Source organism: Xyrauchen texanus, chromosome 34 (genome assembly GCF_025860055.1).
Source record: "Xyrauchen texanus isolate HMW12.3.18 chromosome 34, RBS_HiC_50CHRs, whole genome shotgun sequence".
Classification (NCBI taxonomy): Eukaryota; Metazoa; Chordata; class Actinopteri; order Cypriniformes; family Catostomidae; genus Xyrauchen; species Xyrauchen texanus.
In genome coordinates, this window is record NC_068309.1 from 33,881,073 (window position 1) to 33,901,661 (window position 20,589).

Consider the following 20,589-nt stretch of genomic DNA (forward strand, 5'->3'; position numbering starts at 1 on the left):
CTCATTTAATGTTCGTCTCCACAATGCAAAAAGCATGCTTGACATTAGAGCTGGTCGATATGATGATATATAAAGCCAATTGACAATATAAAGTGTCAACTGATAGAGAATTTGCTATATTGTGTATATCGCAATATGTAAATATCCATGTGCACACAATGGGTTTATATATCAGTGGGCAGGGCTTCACGTGAGACTGAGAGAATTGAAGAAACATGGGTTTTTCCAGCATAATTTTTTTTTTGAAAAATGGAAAACTTAAAATGACCTTGATGTATGTACATCTATACACCTTCTATAACGAGGTGTGTGACTCTCTTTGGAATTCATTCAATCACATTCGAACTCTTACATTAAAGTAATTATAATCCTTTGGTTATGAATTAAGTTATGATGATTAACCCTGAATAAAAATCTGCTGTTTCTGTAGGATTTTCTTGGCATCTTCATGGTTGCATCTTACTGCTGAAGCCATGGTCCACAAATAGCTTACAAAGGATGTGCGGGATCTCATTGTGAAGACATACCAGTCAGGAGGGGGTAACAAAAGAATTCCCAAACAATTAGATGTGCCATGGAACACTGTGTAGGCCATCATCAAAAAGTGGAGAAAGTGGGGCACCACAATGGCATTCCAAAGAACAAGGGCGCCCATCAAAGATTTTATAATAAACAAGAAGAAAACTTATCAGGGAGGCTGCCAAGGGGCCTAAAGCAATATTTATGGAGTTGCAAGAATATCTGGCAAGTACTGGACACTCGCTGCACGTGACAACAATATCCTATATTGTTCATTTGTCTGGGATATGGGTTAAGGCGGCAAGACAGAAGCCATTACTCACAAATTCTGCCAAAACATAGACTGGGGGCCAAAAGTTTGGAATAATGTACAGATTTAGCTGTTTTGGAAGGAAATTGGTAGTTAAATTCACCAAAGTGGCATTCAACTGATCACAAATTATAGTCAGGACATTACTGATGTAAAAAACAGACTGGACTGTAAGGTGTGTGAGAAGTGCCCGACAAGACAGACACACCTATGGCAAGTGATACAGGAAGTGTGGGGTGAAATGTCACATGAGTATCTGGACAAACTAACAGCTAGAATGTCAAGAATCTGCAAAGCTGTCATCACTGCTTGTGGAGGATTTTTTGATGAGACTCTTTGAAGTAATTTAAGAAGTTCTGAAAACAATGTTTTTCAAGTTATAATAGTAATTATTCACATTATTAATATCCTGACAATACAATGTGATCAGTTGAATGCCACTTTGGTGAATAAAAGCTGTACATTATTCCAAACTTTTAGCTGCCAGTGTATGTGTATTCACCCAGGGTGAAGCATGGTGGTGGAATCATCATTCTATAGTGCTGCTTCTCTTCAGCTGGGACTGGGGCACTAGACAAGATAAAAGGAATCATGGATAGTGCCAAACACCAGTCCATTTTGGCACAAAACCTGAAGGCCTCCTTTTAGAAAGCTGAAGAGGAATTTTATCTTTTAGCACTTTAATGACCCCCAAACTGAAATTGAAGTCAACAAAGGAATGTCTTCAGAAGAAGTTCAACGTTTTGGAATGGCCCAGTCAGAGCCCAGACACAAAACCTGTCGAAAACTTGTGGAATTACTTGAAGAGGGCTGTGCACAGCAGATCCTCTCGCAATTTGATTGATCTGGAGTTTTTTTGCACGTAAGAGTGGGGAAAAAAATTAACAAATCAAGATAAGATAAATTGATAGTGCTTCAACCAAGTATTAGTTGAGAGGTGTGCACACATATGCAACATGTTTTTTTGTTTTTTTTTAAGTTTCCATTTGTTGTTCACTTGAATTTGGTTGATTGCTTTATCACAATAAAGGTGGAAACAGATTTTACATGATTTTGTGTAGACTTTTATAACAACTATAGATTTGTCATGATTTGATACAATAAAATAAAACATAAAAATATAGCAAAATCTATTTTATTTCATTATTTTCAAATTATCTTGAATATATTTTGAAAATGTTACACTATCTGGGCATTTTGTAGAATGATTTTTGATAGATATACATGTCGTGTCTCTAAAGACTCAAATATGTACGAGTGTTTGGGAAAATTACCACACTTTTAAAGGTCTATGCAAGGAACATTACACATACTGTATGTGTCGCCACATGGAGTTCACATAGAATTTCCGTCATCCTAGATACATTTCCCAACTGATGTACTGACATTTGCTAAAAGGTGCATGACTTACGACAGATGTTTTCTTTAATGGACAAATGTATAAAGTTATCTATAGGGCCCTATGAAATCAGTTAGACTTTTTTTTACAACAATTCAGTGTTTTCAGTTTGATTTCTTCTGAATTCTGTATTCGACAGTTTACTTCAATTTCATCCTCAAAAGAGTGTCTGAACAAATGAATTCATTAAAACTTAAATTACATTGCCACACCATCCAAAACACAACATTGAAGCTATTTTTGTCAAATAAAGTACTGCACAACAGAGCATCACAGATGTAAGATATTGCTTAAATAAAATTAAATATTATTTTTATTAAAAAGAATATTACAGAACTATACAGTAGTGATATATCTATAAAGATCCCCCATTTAGCCTTAACAGACTGTAGGGGCAAGTGCTGTTAGCGAGCGCCTATGGTCACTGGTCACTGGTATTGGCCATGAGCGGGAATTGAACTCGGGTTGCCAGGTTCGTAGCGCAGCGCGCTAACCGCTACACTACCACTCCACTATCTATATACATCTATATTCTACGTGTGTATACATTATATTTGTTTGTTTTTTGACGGTAGCGTCTCACCTCAGGATAAGCAGTTTGCCACATGGTCAAGTGCGATTGTTAAACCGCAAACTGCTGTGATCTTTATTAAATAAATGAATAATCTGTGATTACAGTGAATGCGTGCTCTGCTCTCTGTCATCTACTACACAGTGTGCGCGTGATGTTCATTATGTAGTGTTTTTAGTGTATGAGCGGCAGTACGTTGCATTGACTCGCCAAAGCGAACAATTACAAGCATTTGGCGCTTACCGAGTGTTGAAATAATAGTTCACCCAAAAATGATAATTCTCTCATCATTTACTCACCTTTATGCCGTCTCAAACTTGTATGACTTTCTTTTTTCTGCGGAACACAAACGAAGACATTTTGATGGTGATATGAGGTGAATATATCCATACAATGCAAGTCAGTGGGGTCCAACACTTTCAAGCTCCCAAAAAAAAGACAAAGACAGCATAAAGGTAATCCATACGACTCGAGTGGTTTAATCCATGTCTTCTGAAGCGAATTGATCAGTTTGGAGTGAGAAAAATAAAATTTTTCACTATAAATCTGTCATAATTTGAAGCTCAATTACACTTCCTCGCACATGATGCGTACGCAGAGTATGTGTACTGTGGGAAGTGGTGTAATTGAGCGGTGAGTAAATGATGAGAGAATTGTTTTTACATGCATGGAGACAAGTTGTAGAATTAAGTGTAAGCATTATATCATTGAACACAAGATGGGGTGTGTACCTGGTAAGAGTGTACTCCCTGAGTCCTGAGTGCAGGTTCATGGCAGAAAATGTACCTATACAACCCCTCAACCGCTTGTCCCGGCCAATCTTCCATGTGACAAACAGTGGGCTGTTGGAAAAAAAATATATATCAGTATAGGTAAGATCAGCACGCACTAGAATCACATAAAAGCAGAGCTTTACACCTGACATGAGGACTGAGAGCCAAGCCTGGAAAAAAACATATGACAGTAGCCTTGCTTAAATAATTTCTTGCTTAAAAGGGTGAGATGTAGGAAATGAAGGGAGACCTTGAATACAAAATCATTTAATCAAGTCAATAGAGGAAACTGCACTAATCAGAAAGCAGTGTGCAGAGTGGGAAATGGTACAAAATGCTGAAGACTTTATAATTTAGAAATGTACAATTTACAAATCAATGTATTCTATATAAGAACACATATCCATATAACAGTAAATAGTTTATTGCACAGGTAGTTCCTGTCAGTTTTAATCACCGTTCTATATTAATATGTGCCTGCTCTACCTACTACTCTCCAACATTGCATGAGTTTTATGCCTCTGTTCAAACTAACTTCGGACACGAATATCGTGTAAATGTCTGATGAGTCTCAGAGCTGGGATTCACTGTCACGTCACAAAACACAACATCAAGTCATGCAATGCCATCTTTCAATCAACAGTGAAGTGCTACAGAAAAAATAAATAAAAAAAAAACACTGCAGAAAAGACTACAGTGTTCATTAGCCCTGTATTACTGATTCCGAACTGAAGATAACTTCTTTCACATCCCAAAGCGCTTGAAAGAAAAGTATGGTTTGATGTTCAGCTATGTTCTTCACAGAAGGAGAGAGAAGAAAACCGGAACCTATCAAAGGCATCTTTCCCTGACAGTCAAGACAAGACATTTTTAACTTTAGCATGATAAACACCATCTAAGCTAGAGGGCGCCAGTTGCTCGCACACCACTGACTGCAGTGCTGAATGCAGACATATAAAAATGAAGCCTTTCACTCTAGTACTCACGCAAGGCCATATCGCCGCATGGAAGTGATGATGATTATCATTTCATAAAAAGTTTCTAATATGCAATATATTATTAATAACAATAATAATAATAACTGCCCCTGAAGTCACGACTTTGAATTAGGATTGCAGCGGTACACCGGTTTCCCGGTATACCATGGAATGAAATTTGACGGTTATCAAACCATGTGCATTTGCTTATCTACGGCATTGAGGAAAAAATGCCACCGGACGGAGAATATCACATGCGGTGCGTATCACCTTTCTTTATTGACTGCCTGTCAAACTCGTCAACTTGCATCTCACACACACACACATGCAGCGGAGAAAATGTCAGAAAGAAGCGAGGCGAGGGGGTCTGACATAAATGAGTGTGTGTGTGAGATAAAGCAGTGTTTCTCAACTGGTTTATTCGGACTGGGTCGCGGACAGCAGGGATAAAACAATGCCATGGTTCTCCCATTGAAGATATTTCGTCGGCCTCCCAAGTGATAGCCTATTTAAGACTGCCGAAGCAGATTTAATGATAATCTCGTAATCAGCAAAAGGCTTCTCATCTGCACTTTCACACGAGTGTAACGAGCTAGCGATCATAATCTGCTCATCTCTCTGCTGTGCGCGTGCAACAACTGGGCTTCCCTCGATATCACAGTGCACAGACCTCAAAATTTATGTGACCAATTTGAATTCTAGTGAGACTTTTCTAGTTTAAAGCATTACTGTAGAAACTCTCGAACTGTAGACAGCTCTGACTTGCCAAACAGCACTGAGGATGAAGAGAGCAATACTGTGTTATGCGCTAAAATATAAAATCATTATCACATTTACAAAGTTGTTTGACGATTTTATATGAGTAAAAGTAACTTAATGTTAGTTTCATATAAAATAATCTAAAAGGTAGAATCTATTAGGCCTCATTTTATATCAACAGTGGCAGTTGTAGTTAAGATGTTTCAGCTAGTATATATTTTTTCATAAATGTTATAATTTTTTATTATTATTATTACTATTATTTAAGACTAGCTACACTGACCTAACCATGGTAATGAGGATCCTTTCCTCCTGTGTAATATGCATGTTCTGTAGAAACAAACGGGATAATAATGGGCTCATATAAATAAATATGCTCTTCAATTTTTAAAAGGGGAGAGAGAAAACGTCCTGTAGATTTTGTTGTTGGCATCAACAACAAAAATAATGTCACTGATAATTGCAATTGTGTAATACCGTATACTGTGAAACCATGATATTTTCTGAGAATGTTATCATACCATGAAAGCAACCCTACTTTGAATCCAGGGTGTGCCGAGTGACTCCAGTCAGGCTTCCTAAGCAACCAAATTGGCCCAGTTGCTAGGGAGAGTAGAGTCACATGGGGTAACCTCCTCGTGGTCTCTTTAATTCTCGCGCTCGGTGGGGCGTGTGGTGAGTTATGCATGGATGCCGTGAAGAACAGTATTATAGTGGTAGTATCCCAGATTGTCTATGGCTATGTAATGTATTTTTGTAAGTATGACTTTTATGTAGAATATAAAAAAAAGAAAATATATTCTGAGTTGACTACGTTTAGCCCTTTTACAGACTACAGCCTGATCTCATGAGAATTATGTGACTGTGGCAGCATTTATACAAAATTACATTCCACGGTTCGTAACATGTATTGAGGTGGCTCCAAGGTGAAATTTCCACGTTGGGCAAAAAGACAGTTCAAGTTTCTCCCAAACAAAATCTGTTTTTCAAGGTTAATGTTCTACAGAGTTTAAAAACATACCTCCCTACCCTAAACCTAACTGACAGTGTCGTAAAAATTAAATGTAAGATGAAAAACGTGAAGCAACAGTCATTTTTGTATCGCAAGTGCAATGCTTTATCAGTTGAGCTACACCGCAATTTAATCGCACTCAAACAAGCTTGTAAATGTAGTTGGTTACGTAATGCAAATGTTAAAATGTGTCACCTTACAAGTCAGGCACTATGGTAAAAGAGTTTATATATCATAGCTGGCATTGTAAGAGGAACAGTGTGAAAAGTGTTTATGAACTGATAATCTGACACTTGTGATTTGTGTAGAAGTGAATATAAGTGACTGTTGTTGTAGCGCCTCTAGTGTTCAATTCATCTCAAACTGCTGCGATTCGTACAATGAGCCACGTAAAAATAGTTTTGCAAATATGTAGGTATAGTAACATGATTCTATGAGACCAGGTTGCAGAAAAAGGTAGACAGACGGAAAGTACTTGAACAATAAAATAAACTAGTATAAAAAAAAACTTAAATTTGTAAGAAACATTTTTACATTTTCTGAAGAATATGTAAGTGGTGATTTATGCCGCCACTACGATGCTAGGGTGTTGTGGGTGGTTATCCGTGTGTTTCTATGCAGTTGCTAGGATGAGAGAGTATAGCTGGTTAGTATGGCTAACATGGAGGCCATTTTTGTCATTCTTTTTCCCAATGTAAACATGCGCTAGATGGACGTCTTTGAACATTTTGCCATGCTTTGCTTTTAAATATGCACCATATTTTTAAGATGACATGTTAAGTTAAAAGACCTTCATATTTTACAAATACATCTCGAGACAACCATATAGCTTTTTGTAATGCAGTGTGAACGGCCCCTTAGCCCCTGCTGGTAGATGTTGTAACTACCTTCTGGTTCCAAAAAAGCATGCTTCTGAAGCATGTGTGCCCAGAACTGAGCCCCCATAAGCGAAGATGGCACTATGCAGGTAACATACATCAAAGGGGCTCTTGCCCCAGCTGAGTAACTGCTATGAATGGGAATGCTAGTGGATAGCTCTCTCCAGGTATTATTGACCATCTTGGTTGCTAGGTGGTTGCCTACTGGTCCATTGTCCCTAGAAATTGCTCGGTTCATTTCTTAAATGTCTAAAAATCGAATAATAGCACAATTCTCCTCTATAAGTCATATTAAGGTATCATGTTCATTTCATAAACAGTGTAGGACCAGTCAAGGGTTTGTTAAAATCCATCAACTTAAGTATGAGAAAAAGTAGGCTAATGTTAGAAAAAATGTTATTTTCCCCTTAGCACTCACCACTTAAAAGAAATGAGGTGAAGAGTCATGCCTTAGTGTCGAGATTCCTTAACAGGGGATGAAAAACAAAGCATCAAGGGAGAGAGATTAACACCAGTGACATTTGCTGCAAATGTGACACGGGTTATTGGGCATTCATCAGGATTGTGCCACATCAGAATGCATCGTGCCCTGTCCCTTACAAACCATCAGGCCATAACTAACATGCCACAGCAATCCCCATCCCACCCTTTCAGCAGTGGTCTCTTTAAGATGAATAGCTTTTAATCTCACACAGAAAGCATCTGCAAAAAAGACCCGAACGACTTTGCAGGTAATTATGAGCCCAGCAATAAATCTTTCAGAAAACAAATGGGCGAGGACTGTAAACTTATACGAAGATGCCAGAAAGCCTCCCTGCTCTCCACGGTGAGCAACCCAGTGACCCTGGGAACAAAGCTCCTGAAATTTCAACTGCAAAACGATTGGCAGTGGGATAGCTTTAACACTGCAGAGCTGGGGTTGTTGCTAGCAAGAGGTCACTGGGTTTGTTTTTTCAGCTGAAGCAGATTTATGTTTTTTCAGACTTTACTAATTTATGCAAGCAAGGATTGATCTTTTTTTTCTACAGAATCCACTGTGTTAACATATGTATAGCCTGTATTATATGTAGCTAATAATCCACTGCTAGGGATGCGTTAATCTATTTTAACGCACAACGTGAGGGAACAGAACCACCCAACATGAATCACATTGCATTTAAATCGTTTAACATAAACCAAGCCATGGATTATCCTGCTTATAGTCAGTGGTTATACCATGGTCATTTAAGATTTTATGTTCTGCCCATTTTAAATCAGACACAAAGATAAAGTAGTGCCATTTCTTTGAAAGATTTAAGCAAAAAGCTCTACAAATAATTGAGAAAATTAACATACATTTTTGAAGACCACACATCCTGTAAATACACTGTGAATTTAACAGCACAATCAAGAAATAATAATAGCCACTGAATGTAGAGAATTTGTTTTTTAACAAATTTACTCAACATTTACATGGAGGGAAACCCATCCAAAATGCTTTGAGTTAGACCTCTGATACATCAGGAAGGATTTCAATTAAGCCTGCATGATTGATTGGATTAAGATTACAATCGCAATATGGCCTTGCAAGATTACGAATCCACAAAAGTCTTGTTTTAAAATATGGTCTGCATTCAGCACTGAGTGAGGGCCACTCTCTAACGAGTGTGTGTGGCACACACTGATAAGCGCAGCAATATTAGATGATTCATGTGGATCACATTGCAATTCAAATCGTCTTGCCGGACAGCAAAAGGCACCTTTGATAGGTCCCAGTTTCCTTCTCTCCCCCTCCATTTAAAACATAGCTGAAGGTCAAACCATACTTTCCTTACAAGCTTATGGGTATGAAAGGGAAAGTGCAGGTGCATTTTTTATTTTATCTAAGATGAACTCTGATGAACACTGTTGGCTTTTCCATTACTCCTGTAGCGCTTCACAATTTAAAGATGGTATTGCATGAATTGATGATGCTGTGATGTGACTATTTATCCCCGCTCGGAGACTTATCGGACTTGTAACAATATATTTGCATCCAAGGGTAGATAGAACAGAGGCATAAAACTCTAGCAATGTCACATTAAGGAGGACAGTAGAGTAGGCGTTTAAAAGGGGTTACAACATACTCATCTTTTTTTTTAATGTAATTTTGTTATCTTCCCTGAGGTCCACTGCTAATGTTAGTTAAGTCTGTTTGCACCAAAACAGTAATAATTTAGTTATAAATGATCATTTGCCACCCTGTCTCTTGTCCTCTGTCTGAAACGCTCTGGTTTAGCCGAAGCGCCTATTTTAAAATTCAATGTTAACACCCTCTGTTAAGATTGGCTAACATCGTGCAGCCCCTCAAAAACAGCCATATTTGAAACTCAATCGAAAGAGAATGAACAAAGCTCCACAATATTATAAAACGAAATTTCAGCGTTTACACATAACGAACATCCAACACATTACTTCCGAATATATTAAACTGTTCACTCAAAGCACAGCAGCACCATAAACTATCAAACAGTCATGACATTTGAAATATTCATGAATTAAACGGTTTACTCACGGTTTTGCAATTGGGTCCAATAGTGTTTTTAACTGCCCCATCCTTCAATAACAGTTCCTTTGCAAAGCTTGAATCGGATTATGACTGGTTCACAAGCAATCCACGCTGATATGAGCCGAAAAAAAAACTTGCATACATAGTCAAAAGCATGATGAATCAAGACGTGCACACATACAGTATCATTCTGCAATGGGGCGCACATTGCCAGCAATGCATCAAAACGGTCAAAGACGTCCATCTATTGCATGTTTACATACACCAACAATTAAAAACAGCATAGATGGGTGCAAGAACGTGTCCAGGATGCGTTTGTGCTCAAAACAGCAAGATGCACTGCAGTTGAATGAAACAGAATGGGGTCTCCTTTTCAGCGTTGAAACCTGACACCGTGTCTTTTAAAAGCAACAAGAGATACATGACAATCTCCAAAGATGTCTGTCTAGTACATGCTTATCCACTAAAATAATTCAAAATAGTCCAGCTGAGTCCCCTTTGGTGTTCAGGAATAGTTAGGCCACAGTAGGCCTGTCTGTCCTGCTTTCGGTTTACGAACGGAGCACCAGTAGGCGCTTTTATTGCATTGGGGAATACGTTTTGAGTTCTGAAATTTAAGTATGTTTTTATAGTAGAATGACCTCTTATTTGTCAAAGTACCGTAAAAGAAAATTGTATTCCTCATGACATGACCCCTTTAATATAGAACGGTGATTAAAACTGACTGGAACTACCTCTACACTAATCAGTATAAACGCACACATTCCAGCCAACTAGAATCTAGTATTCATATAGAAAATGGTATAATGTGATTGTGCACTGTACACTAGACAATCTAAGGGCAGTATCACTATTATTATTATTGCTCATACTTAAGATTAGGGATTGAAAAAATAAACCTAAACTCAAGTATTAAACTTGGGCATGTAACTCACCCAACCCTATATTTTGGGACATTCCTGCTGTGTCTTTGGCATCTGCATCTCTGCATTCCATAATTTATCCCCTACCACCCACAAAACTGGCAAACTACACTTTGAGAATGATTTAGCCTATATTGATAAAATGAATCAAAAATGCCCTTGCTGGAAGCAATCAGACAAAGTTATTTATAACATTCGGGTATCATTTCATGGGGATTTATCCAAGGGTGAAAACAACTTAATAATTATGCTTAAACTCCGGCCACTTAGTCATTATGGCAAGCGACAAATAAAAGGGGGTGGATTCCCCATTACTGAGAATGAAGCAAGCCTTCATTTAAACAGCTGCTTCTGCCTTCTGCATTAAGTCTGCCAAGTACATTCAGTACTTGCATCATTGAATAGACAGTGTATTTGGTTAAAAGTGCTTTCTCGCCACACAACACAATGCTGGGATCAGTTTTCTCCCTTCTATAAAAAGCCATAACTCAACACTGTATTTCTGTTAGAGTAACATGACACTAATTCAAACATGAATACAGCGGTGTGACATGATAGCCAGAGGTTTCTAGAATAAACATACAGTGGCAGGTCTATTAGGGGCTCGAATAGTGTGGTACAGATAACCTATCTTCAAAGTAATTTATGAGTAAGCTGCACCGGAAAGAAGGGCACGATGCAACATTACAATGTGCATATTGTTTTATGTGGTACTGCTGCAGTGTAAAGTGCTTTGGCAGATTGCTCGAGCTCTTTAGGGCTCTGCCAGTTCAATCATATTTTGAGGAATTGCAATTACTTTTGCACATGATATTGCATCAATACTTGATCCAAAGATCCATGTATCAATTTTTATATGTGCATTCATAATTTCCAACAGTTCAATTAATTTGCTTAAAACTTTGGTGTATTGTCAATTCAATTTCCCCAATTTGTAAATGTTGAAAGGTTAAACAGAAAACCACTGAATTTTTCAATTGTAGGTATAAGATGAATATATTTTTTTTAATTATAGGTTTAGGATCAGCACAATTGGATTTTCCAGTAGGAATACGATGAAAAACATGGGATATTTCAACAGTAGGTACAGGCTGAAAATAATTTGATTTTTTAATTGTATGTATAGGATAAGAACATTGGATTTTTCAATTGTAGGTACAGGACATAAACAACAGTATTTTTCAATAGTAGGTACAAGCAGAGAACTGACTTTCCAAAAAATATATATATATTTATTTGTCATGGAAATGAGAAGTGACGTTGGAACATAAGTGACATTTCTGCCAGGGCAGCAGTGACAATTCGAAGAAATGTAATTAACGTTTCGATTTTTAAATTATGATACGAGTGGGTTTATTAGGTATCATTAGCAGAAATGTAATCCAGAAGCAACTGTGTCAGCAACCTCTCACCTTTTACTCTTTGCTTTCCTTTTTGCAACATGGGACATTTCTTTCCTGTGCTTTAGCAGAGTAAAAATCAGGGGAAAATACAGTCGTATATGCAAACAGCATATAAAATGCAAAAAGCAGTTATAGTAGGGCTGAACAATTAATCTAAAACCTAAGCTAGATTGTGATTATGTCTGCCACGATTATGTAATCGTTAAAACTGACAATTACAGCCTTTAATTTAAAGGGGTAGTTCACCCAAAAATGAAAATTCTCTCTTGATTTATTTACCTTCAATCTATCCCAGATGTGTCTTTCCTTCTTCAGCAGAACCGAAATGAAGATTTTTATAAGCACATTTCAGCTGTTATCCTTAGGATGCTGGCTGTTTGACGGTCCTAAAGGCATATTTAGGTAGCATAAAAGTAATCCAAATGACTCAATAGTCGATCAATGAATGTCTTTTGAAGCAAATTGATAGGTTTGTGCAAGAAACACAGTTTTTTTTTTACTTGAAATCATTACTTCTGGCCAGCATTGTTTGAAATGACCCAACTGTGTGGTTCATTCCCCTGTTGTGAACAAAGCACATGCTTCTGACTTCTTGCATGAATGCTTGCATCACGCTTGCATCACGCAACAGCTCCATGATACGTCCACTGCTAGAAGAAAGTGTTTTTTAAACATTAATAAAGGTTTAATAATCGATTTATTTTTGGTATTTTATTATCGATTTGCTTCAGAAGATATTCATTGATCGACTTGAGTCATGTGGATTACTTTTATGCTGCCTAAATATGCCTTTTGGACCATCACATTAGCCAGCAGCCTTGTGGCACCCATTCACTTGCATTGTATGGACAAAAAGCTGAAATGTGCTTATAATAATCTTAATTTCAGTTCTGCTGAAATTGGGAAGACACACATGGGATGGATTAAAGTTAAGTCAATCATGAGAGAATTGTAATTTTTGGGTGTAATATTCCTTTAAGCCTGCTCCTGTTGCATCAATTGTTTCTATTTAGAAGGAATTTTTTGCAACGGTTGAGAATTCTAACCATTCACAGACATGTCCGTTGTGTAATAAAGCAGCAACAGCCAACCAGAGACGCTTAAATTAGTCCTTCGACCTATCAGTGATGACAACTGATCCTGATGTGCAAGTTTTAAACAGTCTGATGCCCAGATGCTTGCTTTATGTTTCACCTCCGTTTGCAGTGGCACATGAAAATGAATACTGAATAAACATCACCTGACACTCGAAAAGAAACTATAGAACAAAAGCAAAAAGCACTTTAGAATTATTTTGGATTTATTTAATCTTGCACCGCTTGCTTGCAAAGTAGATGGCAAATATGAGTGGTGGTGGTGTAGTGGGCTAAAGCACAGAACTGGTAAGCAGAAGGTTGTCGGTTCAATAGCCACAATCACAGCCACTGTGTTCTTGAGCAAGGCTCTTAACTCCAGGTTTCTCTGGGGGGATTGTCCCTGTAATAAGTGCACTGTAAGTCGCTTTGGATAAAATCATCTGCTAAATGTAATGAGAGAATTCGCAAGAGTGCAGAACTCTATTTGGAGCGTTAGTAATCTTGCACTGAATGGTTTATAAACCTACAGTGAGTGACAGCTTCAGTCATTGTAATGTAGGGGCGTAACGGTTCTTAAAACAAAACAAAAAAAGTACGTAAGCATTAAGCACCATATCACCATTTAATGACGCATCTGTAGCACAAGGTTTGGTGAAGAAATCAAAGCGTCAAACAGACAGGCACAGTTACAAACTCCGCTGATGCACCCAAATGGCTCTGTAGATGGACACCCTCCACCTGTGTGGCACATGGGTCAACTTAAAAACATCACAGTTCTGCTTGCGTTGTGTATAGATGAAAATGGCAAGCAGAGAAAATGAGCCGCTGATAGAGAAGCCCCCTACATTTCTCCTATCTGGGAACATTTTCTTTTTGCAGTCAATTACTACAGCGATGTCCTTTACATAACAGGCACTGTTTGCTGTATGCTGGTCAAATTTGTTAATAATGCGCACGTGAGTTCTTCCTGTTTCCTCGCGAGCAAGCATCAATAATGCACTTTGATTTATGCCATCACAGTAATATATATTGATACATGATTAAGCATTGATGCCGCAGGTGAGCCGAAACTGCACACAATCCCTTCCATTTTTAAACAGGCACTCTGTGCTAATTCAGACAGGCATGAAACAATAAGTAAAGTGCTTGAGCTTTTCATTGCATATGTAGGATTTCCATGTATGATTAAAATACTCAAACAGCATTATCACAACTTCCTTTCTCATATGCATTTTAATAACAAGGTTATTCCTTTATAGTGATTTACAGCTTCAGAATATTGAATATAGAGTATGTTGAGTTGAGTTTGAAATGCACTTTGAAATGCAAAATGAGTTGAGTTTGAAATGCATATTGATGCATGTAGCGTAATAGTGCAGGTATTAAGTAAAAATGTTGATTTAGTAATTAGAGAAAATGTTTGTGTTTTTTTTTTGTTAAGGACCTTCAACTTAACCATGGTTTTAAAATTTGTAGATTTAAAATTTTCATGAATCGTACAAAGTCTGATTGCAAAGTTTGAGTTTGAATCCAGGGCATGCTAAGTGACTCCAGCCAGGTCTCCGAAGCAATAAAATTGGCCCATTGCTAGGGAGGGTAAAGTCACATGGGGTAACCTCCTTGTGGTCATGATTAGTGGTTCTCGCTCTCAATGAGGCGCGTGTGGTAAGTTGTGCGTGGATTACGGAGAGTAGCATGAGTCTCCAAATGCTGTGAGTATCTGCAGTGTCATGAACAACGAGCCATGTGATAAGATGTATGGATTGACTGTCTCAGAAACGGAGGCAACTGAGCCTTGTTTTCCAACATACGGATTGAGGTGACCGTGCCACCACGAGGACCTACTAAAGCAATATCACTGTAAAAAATGTCTGTCATTTTAACAGTAAAATACTGTAAAAATACAACAAATACATTTTCATTGATTAACTAATACTGTAAAATATACAGTAAAAACAAAATCTATATTTTAAGACAATACAGTAGTAGTTTACAATAACATTTTGTAAAAATACATTTTTTTAGATGTAAAGTATGATTTTCCTGTACAATTAATGGTAAAAATGTACATTGTATAACAAGAGAGTACATGTACTTTTGACAGTAAAATACTGTTAAAATTACAGTAAAACAACGTAATCGGGCATTCCCAGAATTCCCTGTGTGACCCATTACATTTCATTATATTTTATGGGAATAGTTATGTTTCATCTTATTTTTAATATCAGTTATGTACACTGGGGTGTTCTGTTTTATATATAATCTAGTTTAGTTAATGTTTACTGCATTATTTAAATCTCACTTGTGTTACCCTGATGGTGTTTAGTGTTTGTACGTGACACGGAGCGCTGTCTCTACCATTTATTGGTCATTGCTCCTGAAAGTGCCACTATTGATGAACTTCATATCATCATGTGCACTTCTGGTGATTAACAAAAAACCTTATAAAGTAAATATCAGATTTTTACAGATTCAGAAGTCTAATATCAAGTTTTTTAAATTGTTTTACTGTAAAAGAACAGAATTCTTTTTTTTACAGTGCCAGCGTGGTCATGTAAATTACAACCATTTTAAACTGTAAAATGTACAGGTTGTTCTGTAAAGTTGTTTATATTTTTACTGTATTTCTTACATAATTATTCTGGCAACCACAGCTGCCAGATTCTTTTTTTGTAAAAACAGGACTGTTTTTACAGTGTAGGATATGGTCATTCCAAATTGGGAGAAAAATTAAAACATAAAAAAAGAAATACATCGCAATTACAATATCAAGGGCAAAAATGGACAAAAAGGTTTTTGTCATAATTATGCAGCCCTAGGCTATAGTTTGAAGAAGTTCCCTTAATTGAAGAATAACCCTCATATGAAAAATCAGGGCATGTTCTACACAAACACGTGATGAAACCCAATCTTTCCCAGCAGACCGTTGGGAAAGCTTTTTGGTCTCAGGAACAAAAAGAACAAAATTGAGTAAGCATTTTTCTCTACATCAACAGAAACGTATATAGGGTAAAAATCAGGTTATGTATGCCATGCATTCCTGCAAAGGACTCCTTTGGACGGCAATAGAGCAAACTTCTGTTGAAATATAAGCTGCATGAACGCAAGCCGAACCACCCCCTTCCATCTGCCATCCGCACTTGGATTGTCAGATTTCCCAGCATTGGGCACTCTCTCCTGACCCTTAAATCCAGGGACAGTAGGCACATAAAATAAATAAAAAGATTAGGTTGCATCAAAGCAGCTCAGCGCAGCACTTCCTCCTGGGCGCCACCAGTATTAACCCTGATTCAGTGGCAACACGGAGCAGATGACATGTAGCAAGTATGCACAAGACGGAAGACCACCATGAGGAGGAAGTTTCAGGTGTGCTGACAACAAATATGTTTTTAAAAGAACAACTGATTAAACATTTTAATCCAAATGTACAAGTCTGGAGTGTGGAAATGAGACTCATTCCAAGCCCCTCTCAGAGAAAACTATCCTTGGCTGTGGGAGACTACAGAACATGGGTCATTCAAGACCTTTAAAACACAAAGAGAGGTTTCAAAGGAAGCAGGGCCAACTGCTTGACAAAACAAACCTTCTAAAAAGTGGGAAATATGAGAAAAAGACCTTAGTGGACGAACGGCTTCCTGTGTCTTTTTAGTCGTCTATAAATAGCTGACTAACACAAGAATGCCCAGCGCATGTAAACTGAGACAAGGATAGCATGACCTCCTCGTGGCCAATGGCTTCCTGACTCTCTGGAATGTTGGTAAAAGGGAGTTCTGCAGCATTGTAAAGGGGGTATGAGAGGAACTACACTCATTCATTGTGCGTTTACTGACAAACAATGTTAAACCAGATGCTGGACCATGTCTATGCTTCAATGGGTGGCCTAGAGCAAGGCTAATGACGTTCTGGGAAACATTTTCCCCTCAAATATAACACACACCATGACATTCCCCTAATACCATCCCTTCTCTGAAGTAACTCTTATGCTGCATTCACATCATTCTGAATAATTGTAATTACGTTCACCATATTCGTCAAACACATGATTGCAAGTTAAAAACTTGGAATTTTATGAAAGCTCTGGCATCTCTAACTTCACCATTGTGATGTTGTTTAAAAACAAATAGCAGCAACCTGTTAAAAATAGTCAAGTACCTCTACACAAACTATATGCCATTTTATTTTAACTAGTGTTACATAGTTTGCTTTGAAAGAGGTGAATTAATGTAGTCAGAGACTTTCCACCCAAGCTAAGCAAATTCAATATTGTTTATCTCGCTTTCACAACTTCATAACTGCTAAATTTGCTTGTCATCTGAAATCTGCATCTGTGCTGCACAATGAAAGCCTGGTTGCACAAGTCATGGCAGAATTGCATGCGCCAATGATCTGTGCTATCTCTGGAACACACAGGTGCATGTAAGTCCACCAGGCTCCCCAGTATTTCTGCTGTATTGATGTAGTCAGAATATTATTAATAGTTCCATAAAAATAAGGAGTTAATTTAGTTTAGTATCCCAAAGCACCTTGAAGCAAGCAAGCAAAGCAGCATAATTCCAACATGACAGGAACGCAGCATTTTACAACGGCATTGCTGAATTCTTGATTATGACTGGTTGACTTAACAGGGCTGGGAATTGAGAACGGAGAGTGAATTCACAAAACATTCTTAAGAAGAAAATTTTTGTAACTACTATTTTCTTCTTAATTTCTAACTTAAGAAAAAATATTTTGTATTTGCGGAAAAAAAACTTCTTATTTAGAAAGATTGTTCTTAAACGCAAGAATTCAAATTCTCCAAAAATATGTTCTTAGAAATCATATTAAAGCATGGACAACCTCCCAGTTTTCTTAAAGATGCACTTAGTAATTTTTTTCCTCATTAAAAAAGTTTAAGTTCTAAAGACATGAGTTGTAATTGTGCAATATATGTATGAAATGATGAGCACTCACATTAGAATGAAGACTCCAGTCATGAGTGAAAGTGTCAAATAACAGGACGATTACTGAGATTTAGCGAGTAGTATTCGACTGGTCATGTGATTCTATCATGGCAGCCCCCATGTGTGGACCCTCTCCATGTAGAATAAAACAGCTTTTATAAGGTCACTGATATGACTGGAGTTTTCATTTTAATGTGAGTGCTCATGATTTCACACATAAAATTTAAGAGTCAAACTTTTTTTTAATGAGGAAAAAGATGACTGCGTGCACCTTTAATATACTGTAAGTGCTCACCTTTTATTACTACTATTGGTGTATCGGGATGTTTTAAGAAAGATACTAAAACAAACAGTACACCCAAAAAATTTATTTCTGTCTGACTTTTTGCAGAACACAAAGGGAGACATTATAAAGAATGTCCCGTTCGCTGACATATATAATGGTTGTTGATAAGTGACTCACTTAAAAGCTTAAAAAGTGTCAGAAAAGTAGCCCATGTGACTCTTACATGTCCAAGCTTTCTGAAGCCATACTATGGGTTTTGGTAAGAAAATCTGAAATCGACTTTATTTTACAGAGAAGATCTTGGATTACCGCGATAGTTCACCTTTGCATGTTAATGGATACACAAAAGAAGGGCGTTCACAAGATAACTTGGGTTGTTTACACAAGAACTAGTACTGGGGGGGGGGGGTTCACATGCTTTAAGGGGTCGAGTCATCAATTCCTTTAATACATGTTCCTGGTTTTATTTTGATTTCCAGGTTTTATCAAAATGCCAAAAATGTTTTAGTCTAATGTCTGAACACTGCGCATGCTGTAAAATATCAATACATTCATCGGCACAGTATTTTCACTATATGTTTTTGAGGCATCGATATTTTAAAATAAGCTGACATTTAATTAGAAGCCTAATTTGTGTGCTTTCCAATTCACTGTCTGTTAGCCATCTGTTTAATGTGGTCTGCCTTAATAGTTTGGGAGACCACAAGGGGGTGATATAACATTCTAAGCCGGCTGCGGGAAAGACGATGCACGCTCATGTATCATGCAATTTACAAACTATATTTTATTTTTATAATTTGTCCAATTTTAGCTTTGTACAAAATGTACAAATCCATGTATTTCATCACTAAATATTATATTATATTGCATCTATCATATTTTTAAAATGTTTATTGTTTAATGCATTTACAAGGATTTACAGAACACATGCTACCGTTTCTTGTAAGCAGTTCTGTAAAGAACGTCTGAATGGCTTCTTCACCCAAAACTGATAGGCTTGCTTCAGAAGACATGGATTAAACCACTGGAGTTGTGTGGATTACTTTTATGCTGCCTTTATGCTTTTTGGACCTTCAAAGTTCTGGTCAAAATTCAATTTCATTGAAAACCAAAAGACCAAAAGAGCTGAGATATTCTTCTAAAAATCTTTGTTTGTGTTCAGCAGAAGAAAGAAAGTCATACACATCTGGGACGCATGAGGGCGTGTAAATAATGAGAGATTTTCCATTTTTGCCTGATATATCCCTTTAACACTTCTACCAGCCAGTGGCTTATCACAGACATTTTTAGTCGCATAGTGTGAAATTTGGTCTCATATAACGAGAGAGATTTACTCGCAAAGCAAATAGTAGCATAAATACTAAGAAATTGGTCTAGGGATTTAAGAATCAATATCATTCATGAAGATCATTACGCATCACGAAAACATTATTTTTACCCAATCCTTAATAAAGAATGATTAGGTCTGTCCAAAAATTTGACTTTTAGTGTCACAGCCACTTTGGGTTGTTCCTTAAAAATGATCGTCAACAATTTGTATTTGCTTCATAGGATTTATTTAAATATATAAAATACTTCCTTAAATGGCAACCTTAGCCATTTTCCACACACAAAGCATTGTAGTTAGTCTGCAGCTGTGTAGTATGGCTTGTAAGAAAGCTAGCTAAAAAAGCACTTGGACATTCAAACTGCTGACAGAGACTAAAGACAGTGGTCTGAGGTCATATGTTCTTGGAGATCAGCATGAAAGTAGTTTTCAGACCATAGGACATTGGTGTACTGGAAACAACAAGAACTAACAGCAGGATCTGTGACAGTTACTCAGAAATACTGCAACAGAGCTACAGAACAAAAATACACTTCAATATTCCCACCTGTGTTTTCATGTAACCTCACTATTAATGCACTCCAACTTCTTGAATCAGTCATCCCCATCGGTTACACACACTTGAGACACAATTACAAGCTAAAACACTCCAGCTGACAATATTTAGATGTGCGTCAAAGGAATAGTTCACCCCAAAAATAACTCATCATTTATTCACCCTCAACCCTTATGAGTTCCTTTTTTTCTTCTGTGAAACACGAAATAGGATTTTTTTTAAAGAATACTGTGACTCTCTTTTCCATATAAATAAAGTGAATAAGGACTGGGGCTGTCAAGTTTCAAAAATGGTAAAGCACCAAAAATATAATAAAAGTGGTCCAAATGACTTTTGTTCAATATTCTTGGTCT

At 37.2% G+C, this 20,589-nt stretch overlaps 1 protein-coding gene across 1 annotated transcript in view; it reads right to left on the reverse strand.

The window, feature by feature from the left end:
- LOC127627926 (nuclear protein AMMECR1-like) overlaps positions 1 to 20,589 on the reverse strand; it is a 48,716-nt gene that overhangs the window by 18,622 nt on the left and 9,505 nt on the right. The window contains exon 2 of the mRNA XM_052104541.1: positions 3,531 to 3,641. Coding sequence (XP_051960501.1) covers positions 3,531 to 3,641 — 111 coding nt within the window. The remainder of the gene's footprint in view (positions 1 to 3,530; positions 3,642 to 20,589) is intronic.